This window comes from Gymnoscopelus braueri, assembly GCF_963280865.1.
Source record: "Gymnoscopelus braueri genome assembly, chromosome: 13".
NCBI lineage: Eukaryota > Metazoa > Chordata > Actinopteri > Myctophiformes > Myctophidae > Gymnoscopelus > Gymnoscopelus braueri.
The window spans coordinates 40,760,508-40,769,579 of NC_137615.1; the positions used below are offsets into that span (position 1 = coordinate 40,760,508).

Consider the following 9,072-nt stretch of genomic DNA (forward strand, 5'->3'; position numbering starts at 1 on the left):
AGCCAGGCTACTGTAGCTGTCTGTAGCCTGGCTACTGTAGCTATCTGTAGCCAGGCTACTGTAGCTGTCAAACAGTTTAGATTGTGAGTGACATCTAAGTCACCGTCGTTTTATGACCACCTGGGGGCACTGCTGCAGCATTTACCATACCAAGCCACTCTTAAAAAAAACTCCCTCGAAGTTGGAGGCAAAAGTCAGGGCCATAACTGAGAGGTGGTGCCATTGTGCACAAGCGCCAACACACCGCTCCGATGGTAATTGAATCCATATTCTCCAACCGGTTGTAATGGATAAACGTCGTGACCATCCATAGCCAGCGTCTGTTGCCTTCCTTTCTCTGGTCCACCAGTGCGCTGTGAGGGGTATGCTCTCTCTCTCTCTCTCTCCCGTTGTAAGGATGGGCTGCTGGACGCACTGAGGTCTGCGCGCCCCGAGGGATCCACTGTGGAGAGAGAGATCCTCCATACAGAGTGATCTGCTGTGGAGAGATCCTCCATACAGAGCGCTCCATCCAGCTTGGATACCTAGGCACGATCGCAGGGACTTGTTGCTGGTCGTCGGTTTATTTGAAAGGGTTGTCCTTTTGTTTTATTTTTTTTGCATAAACCTCTGAGCTGGGAATTACGCTCCTGGAGAATATTTGGGTCTGTTTCTATGCGTGTGATCCGTTACATTGTAACTCTATGGTGTGATCCCGACCCGTCATGGGGAAAAGTGTGCACATCGAACCCGATATGGTGTTTCCACTGCGTGAAAGTTTAGTGTGCGACCGGCTGTAAACAACACTCTGCATTTGGATTATCTTTTTCTTCTCTTTTTTTCCTGACGGCTGTGGAAAGTTGATCGCAACAAGGGGGGATATATATATATATATAAATAATATTATAATGGCCAGCGTGTTGAAACCGCGGCTGTGTCTCATGACCAAAGGGGACAACGGCTATGGATTCCACCTCCACGGCGAGAAGGGCAAGAGCGGACAGTACATCCGTAAAGTGGAGCCCCTGAGTCCCGCCGAGGCGGCGGGGCTCCGCGCCGGCGACCGTGTGGTGGAGGTGAACGGGGACAATGTGGAGAAAGAGACGCACCACCAGGTGAGACTAGGAGCACTCTGTGTGTGTGTGTGTGTGTGTGTGTGTGTGTGTGTGTGTGTGTGTGTGTGTGTGTGTGTGTGCGCGCGCGCTCTCTCTCTCTCTCACACACACACACACACACACACACACACACACACACACACACACGCGCGCGCGCGCGCGTTTGTGTGTGTGTGTGTATGTGTCAGCATGCATGCACAATAAATAAATACAAATTAATTTGCCCTCCCTCTGAGTTACAGATGAACACATTAGAGCTGGGGTTTTTACTGTTGGCATTTAAGCATTACTCCTCACAACTTTGTGTGCTACATCCACATTGGAAAACAAGGGACAACAACATCAGTGCTGCGTGTTTACTGCACGTGTCAAAAGTCCAGAAAGCTCATCTGTGCAGTGAAAACAAGCAGACCAGACTCTGGGACTTTTCTGCAGAAGATGATACTGAAGACAGCAGGTCACTGGTAAACGTCAAAACGTCACCGTCACCCCCATGCTCACCCCACCTCCACCCCCTCATTCAGGGGTATGAGGGGTGGAGGTCCTACACAGGCTAGAGCAGTGGATCTTTATACTTTGGCTAAGTATTCAAAAACTATTTTTGGAAAAGTCTTGAAAAACTTTGGGATTTGGTTTGGGATCATTTTTTAACAACACACATCTTCTCTTATGAGGGTCCACTCCCTGGCACAAAATATATTCAGGTGGGGGTCCGCGGGCATATCATCATTCGAGGGCATAAACATATCAATTTGGGGCTCCTTGACATGACAATGTTTGAAATCACCAGTGACCTGGAGACTTCCAACTCATCGACAGAATTCGTTATGAGTGATTGTAGGCCACGGTATGACGATAAATCATGCCATGGCATAGATCATTGGTTCTCAAAGTGGGGTCCGGGGACCCCCAGGGGTCCTTGAGGGAGTTCCAGGGGGTCCCCAGCTGGGGATGGATAGTTAGGAACTAAATGGACCCCTATGGGTCTGTAACTCTGAGAGAACGGGGGTCCTTGGAAATAAAAGGGTTTTAAGGTGGTTGAGAGTCCCTGGCATATCTTTTCAAATGGGGGTCTGCGGTCTAATAAGTGTCAATTTGGGGGACCTTGACATGAAAAAGTTTGAGAACCACTGCCATAGATAGAAGACAACCTGTGTCCGCCTCATGTCTGTGGTGGTCGGGGGGGGGGGCGTCTGGAACGGATCCATTTCCATGGACGCCAGCATCCAGGAGGCCATAATGTCTCTTGGCCGGCTGTCAAGTGGCCCACAGCAGAATCTGATTAAGGCTTTCCCAGGCTTACGAACAGAAACATAATCACTGTAAAAATCCTCCGTGTTGTTGACCCGTCCATTTGGGTCAATTTGTACACTCAGAGTTAAATTAACTGTGGCTTATTACTGTGTGCTTGTAACTTTACTGCATAATATCATATTCATAACACAGAATGAGACGTGCAGCCAAAAACTAAGTGCCTATTCGTTCTGGAGTCATTTTAGTTTATGTGCTTATGTTATCATTAACCAATGTGTAGGTCATTTAAAAAGCCCTTCCAGTGGAGTCCAGCTCGCTTGATTGAAAACATTGACAACCGTAATCCATTAAAACTTCAGAAGTAGAATTCTGGGACCTTTCTGTAACTAATGTACCCTACCATTAATCAGCCTCATATGAGGTCAAGTCTCTCCACTGTACAAGTTCCAAATGTCTCTTCTTCATTGTAACAGACACTGGCTTGCATCCATGCTTGCAGGAAGATGGTGAATGTGACCTTTGGGACAGACGTTTGAAGTGAATCCCAAAGTTGTTCTGAAATGTAAAAGATGTCCACACACAGAAAAAAAAACACGAATCCTAGCATCCATATTCTGGCGTGAACATTTGGCGAAAATAGGCGATCTGCCGCTATTTTAGATCGGCGAAGAGATTTGGTGTAGAGGAAAAAGGAGGGGGGCCTTGTAAAGGCCCCCGGAGTCTCCGGTCAACTAAATATATAGGGTTATAGTGGTTAATTATTGGTTGATGGTATAATATTCTCTGCCTGATGTGATGCCCTTTTTGAGAAGGATGTTTATAATCTCAAGATCGAGCCACAGTCAATTAGTGGCTTTACATTTTGGTCTGCCTGTGCACTTCAGCACAGTGACATCCTTAGTGATAAATGACCAACAAAAATCTCGTAATGGTCTCTCCATCATTGCAACATTATTTACACACAACTTCTCCATGTCCCCCCCCCCCCCCAGGTGGTGCAGAGAATCAAGGCCGTGGACCAGGAGACGCGGCTGCTGGTGGTGGACCGCGAGACGGACGAGATGCTGCGCAGCCTCCGGCTCACCGCCACGGAGGAGATGTCGGTGCGGGTGGTGGGGCCCCTCTCCCCGCCCTCCCCCTCCTCCTCCTCTCACCCGGGCTCCCCGTCTCCCTCCTCCTCGTCGGCCCCCTCGTCGCCCAGCAAGAAGAGGGAGAACGGCTCCGTGTCCAAGCAGCCCGTCACGCTGAGTGGCCCGGTGGCCAAGCCCACGCGGAGGTCACCGTCGAGGACCGCCAAGAAGGTACAGTGCGAGGGTCTCACTTCGTTGGGGTGAGGGGGTTTGGTACCTCTTGGGGGGAGGGGGGAGGGGGGTATATGTTGAGGTACAAGTGTGAATCCTGTTACACAGAAGGTCTGTGTTTTTCATGGTGGTAAAATTTTAATATCCCACGTTTGTAATGTCCTCATTTTCATGCCCAGGTTTTATAATACCTCCGTTTTAATGCCCGGAACACACATTTGAATGGTTCCACTGTGAGAGTTTCAGAGCCAAACTGTAATAGTCCACTTATAAACTTTTAGCAAGTGGTGTAAAGTACATTATTATTATTATTATTATTATTATTATTTTATTCCATGTCTGTGTGAACTTTCTTACAGAAAAAACAAATTAGCCCTCTTCTTTTTTTTTGAAAATATATTTAAAGCCCCCTTTGAAATGCAAAAAAATGGTTTGCATTATGTAAAGGAACAGAGTTTGTGTGACTTGCTGCATGGTGATTCGGTGTTCAGGGACACATATGAGGTACCTTAAGGCTATACCTGTATTTGTGTAGAGGTGAAGATAAGGCATGTTCAAAATATGTATACTAGCAGGAAAAGCTTTGTACCTGATTCGCGTTCTCCACGTACAGCTACTGTAGATGTAAGCTGCATTCATCTGTAAAGCTGTATACCAGGTTTGTCTTACTGTACAGATGTACATAGGAAGTAACCTTCATGTACTGTACATAGGTGTATAATTACTTTTGTCGTTTGACATTTATTCTGTTATCCCTCCCCCCATTACATACAGTACATTCCCTGCTCCTGCTATCTTGTTTCTTTTATTTCTTCTTTTATTTAATTTCATACAGTAACATTATTAAGACCGTGCCACACCAACATTTCGCGGCTTGTACCTGTCCGAGTGAGTGAGGGACAAGTAAACTCCTCTTGATTCTTGATACACAGACAGCCAAGTGGCAGAGAAAGATCTGTCCTTTTAATTAGAGATAGATAAATTGGAATGAGGTCACCGAGAACATTCAAGACGTTTACCTTTAGACTATAAAGCACTCTTTAGAGTTTTATCAGAGCACCCATCCTCTGCTTTTGTCCTGCTGGTGTGTGAATGTGGGGTTAGTAAACTAGAGAACACTAAGACCATGTGTACAGGAAAGCAGGTTTTTTTTCTTTCTCTTCCCAGCTGAGAACGCAAGGCACTCTTATAAAATGCTCATCCAAATTCCCAAAGTTGACGGTACGGGGACGTGCAGCGCAGAATAGACACTCAACGCCTTGGCACACTGCTGGCGTTTGTAACATAGTCTAAATATGCAGCGCTCTGAATGAAAACAATTGAAAACATAAGCCGGCCTCAGAAAAGAAAACAATGCCTTGGTGGACACCAGTAGTGTAAAGTAACTAAGTACCTGTACTCAAGTACTGTACTTAAGTACAATTTTGAGGTATTTGTACTTTACTTGAGGATTTCCAATTTCCAATACTTTTACTTCTACTCCACTGCATCTGAGAGGCAAATGTTGTACTTTTTCTCCGCTACATTTATTTGAAAACTTTAGTTACTAGTTACTTTGTGAAACATACATTAACCACTTCAGCCATGGCTATTTGAAAATAGCCGATCTACAAACTCACAACGTGTCACTTTGCGACGCGTTGTGAGCTTGTAGATCTGCTATTTTCAAAGGATTTTTATACATTTTGAAACATGTGAAATGGGATATTGTGCATACTGAGTACTTTAACCTTTGGTACTTTAAGTACATTTTGATGCCAATACGTTTGCACTCAAGTAAATTTAGAATTCCGGACTTTTACTTGTAACAGAGTATTTCTACATTGCAGTATTGATGCTTTTACTTAAGTAAAACATTTTGAGTACTTTTTCCGCCACTGGTGGACACAGCCCCCAACACTTCAGTCCAGAGATGAGGATGGTCAGTCGATGTAATATGGATGAACTGTATTTAGTGCTGCAATGTTATTTTTCTTCTCTTTTCTATAAAGTACTGATGTCCAACATACTGTACATTGTCAGAGTGAGTACAGACAAAGTAACAAGTTGCTTAGCAACAGTCATGCAGGTGAAAGAACAGTCATACAGCACTAGAAAAAAAGAAAAGAAAAAGAAAAACAATATCGTCGCTGTCCAGCAGAAACCTTGTATCTCCATATTTCAACTCGTTAATGTTTTTTTCGTAAATGAATTCCCTACTTTGTCATACTACAGTGTCACACAAAAGTGGCAACACATAGCCGATCTACATGCTCACTCAGTGAGCTTGTACATCTGCTATTTTTGCTAGTTTGGAAGTGAAAGTGATGAAAGTGTGTCCAGTGTGTCTGTGGGCTTTTACAAATATTGAACCAATGACACGTATTACCAAGAGCTTGTGACTAAATGATAACTACATTGGATCCATTTACCCATTTCCTGAAAAGTAACGTTTTTTGGACATACAAGGTTTCTACCCGACAGCGACGATATTATGTCAAATTACCAAGACATGTCAACCCTGAACTGGTCAGCAGGCAGTGTAGTGGCAGGTTGTTCTTTATCAGCATGCTGTTTTCACTCACTCTGGGATACTGTTTCACCCTGGCCTTTCTTTTCTAGCTGCTTCTGGAATGAGACTAGATTTAAAGATTAGAATCTATTCTCTCTGTCCTTTTCGTGCGTGTGTGTGTGTGTGTGTGTGTGTGTGTGTGTGTGTGTGTGTGTGTGTGTGTGTGCGCGTGTGCGTGCGTGTATGCGTGCGTGTGTGTGTGTGTGTGTGTGTGTGCGCGCGCGTGCGCGTGCGTACTCGTGCATATGTATGTTTGTGCCCTGAGGGAAGAACACAGAGATCTGACTTGGTTCCAGATCCCATGTTGGAGGTCAAAAGGTCAGGCTTAGGTCAGAGTGTGTGACCACTCAGAAGTTAGGGGTTTCTGAGCTCTGACCCCAGACAATGGAGGGATTCTGTTTCTGCGATGCAGGAAAATATGGATGGATAACATAAATATGTATGTGGATGTTTTAAATGTATGGATGTCATTATGTACTCTGTATATGAATATGTGCTACTGCTAGACAATCGGCTACTCAACTGGCTTAGAGATGTTTGTGAGAGTGTAAAATCGCGTTGGACCCACAAGGGATCCATTTGGGTCAGTTTGTACACATATAGAGTGACATGAACACCAAGGATTTGACTTATACTCTAATCTAATGCTTCTGATGATGATATGATCGCCAAATCAGCACCTGTTTCATATTTGTAGTAAAATTATATTCAAAAGGCAGCTCAGCTCATGTTCCTATGAATATTCAGCAGCCCAGAATATTCCTGGCCAGCCAGCCTGCAGGAATAAGGATGCCCTGATCTCAATGAATGTGAACACACAGCGTGTGATTGGTTTTATGTTTCACTTACTATTTTTTAATCATACATATTCCGTGTCGGTTTTGAAAACAGGACGTGTTTCCGCTCGGGCTGCCTCTGGTGAACTCAAGTATCTGATGGGGTTATGACTTCACGTGGGCTCTGTCATTCTGTTTTCTGCATTCACACAACATGTGTTTTCACTTATGTTTGCCTCGCCAATATGTGTGCGGCATCCAGCGCAGAGAGCACGGATGGGGCCAATCAGTGGACCTTTAAGCGTGCGTGTGGGTGTGCTCTCTCTCTCGCGCGCGCGTGTGTGTGTGTGCACGCGACAGTGTGTGTGTGTGTGTGTGTGTGTGTGTGTGTGTGTGTGTGTGTGTGTGTGTGTGTGTGTGTGTGTGTGTGTGTGTGTGTGTGTTCATGTTCATTCTGAGCCCTCGCTAGGCTCTTAGGGCTTTGTGAGTTGTGAAGAGATTTCCCAACAGTCTATGGGGGTCAGATTGCTCAGCTAAGTTCAGGAAATGTTTGAATCCCCCCCAACTCACTCTCTCTCTCTCTCTCTCTCTCTCTCTCTCTCTCTCTCTCTCTCTCTCTCTGTCTGTCTGTCTGTCTGTCTGTCTGTCTGTCTGTCTGTCTGTCTGTCTGTCTGTCTGTCTGTCTGTCTGTCTGTCTGTCTGTCTGTCTGTCTGTCTGTCTGTCTGTCTGTCTGTCTCTCTCTCTCTCTGTCTGTCTCTCTCTCTCTCTCTCTCTCTCTCTCTCTCTCTCTCTCTCTCTCTCTCTCTCTCTCTCTCTCTCTCTCTCACTCTCTCTCTCTCTCTCTCTCTCTGTCTGTGTGTCTCTCTCCATGGCAATTTCTAAACGTGAAACATAGTGTATATCTCTTGAACTAGTAACAATCTTACAATCTTAATAAGCAACCGATGTGGGCATTTGGGTGGCACAGAGATAAAACACTACTTGTCAACCACAGCGGAGGCCAGTGGCGGATTCCATGGCAGCTTGTGTGTATACTGCTCAAACAAACGATTGTGTCCATGCCGCTGCACTACTACCAACTCCTGCTGGTTGGTTGGGCCGCCTGTTCGGCGTGGAGGGGATCTGTCTGGGGGAGATAGCGGGAACCGCCGCTGTACAACTAGGACTGGGTGGGCTCCATTCATTCAGTATTCACTGAACTGCTCATTGTGCTCATGTGTTTGTATTGGTTCTCATGTTTGCCCCATGCCTGCCAGTCAATTAGCCATACCCCAAATGTTTTACTTAAGTAAAAGTATCAATACTGTAGAAAGAAAAAAAAAAAGGAAAAGTAAGGTATTCAATTTTTGGGGGAGTAAACGTACAAAAGTATTGGTATAAAAATTTACTTAAAGTACCAAAAGTACTCATTGTGCAGAATGTCCCATTTCACAAGTTCAAAATGTATAAAAATCCTTTGAAAATAGCAGATCTACAAGCTCACAATGCGTCGCATCGCGACGCATTGTGAGCTTGTAGATCGGCTATTTTCAAATGGCAAAAATTTAGGGCTGAAATGGTTAATGCATGTTTTGTGATAATAATCTAAATCTACAAAGTAACTAGTAACTAAAGCTGTCAAATAATAGTCGTGGAGTAAAAGTTTAATATTTTCCTCTGAGATGTAGTTGCGTAGAAGTAAAAGTATTGAAAATGGGAAATACTCCAGTAAAGTAAAAAATCCTCAAAAGTGTACTTAAGTACAGTAATTAAGTATATGTACTTAGTTACTTTACACCACTGGATACCAGGATAACAAACAGGTGACTAGACTTAGTTGTCACGTCATTGCAAGTCTGTGTTTGTCGTGACGTTATGTTCAACAAAAAAAGTTTCAACGTGACTTGCATCTGCACTTTTCCATTTGAAAATGTCACGTAATATAAATCAGCCTTAATGCTAACGAGTTAATCGATGAATGGCATGTGATGTGTGGTTTCAAGAAGTGATACACAGATCGAGATTTGTTAGTTTCAATACGGGGATATCCAACCTGCTTATGACCTCTGAGGCCACAGCACCTTTATTATCTGCATAATATGCTGATCAAATGAGC

The 9,072-nt window shown here is 44.5% G+C and overlaps 1 protein-coding gene across 2 annotated transcripts in view; it reads left to right on the forward strand.

The window, feature by feature from the left end:
- Positions 1-203: 203 nt before the first annotated feature.
- Positions 204-9,072, forward strand: part of LOC308098456 (Na(+)/H(+) exchange regulatory cofactor NHE-RF2) — a 58,492-nt gene continuing 49,623 nt past the window's right edge. For both annotated transcript variants that reach the window (XM_080446812.1, XM_080446813.1), the window contains exons 1-2: positions 204-1,094; positions 3,341-3,649. In XM_080446812.1, coding sequence (XP_080302938.1) covers positions 888-1,094; positions 3,341-3,649 — 516 coding nt within the window. In that variant the 5' untranslated portion in view covers positions 204-887. The remainder of the gene's footprint in view (positions 1,095-3,340; positions 3,650-9,072) is intronic.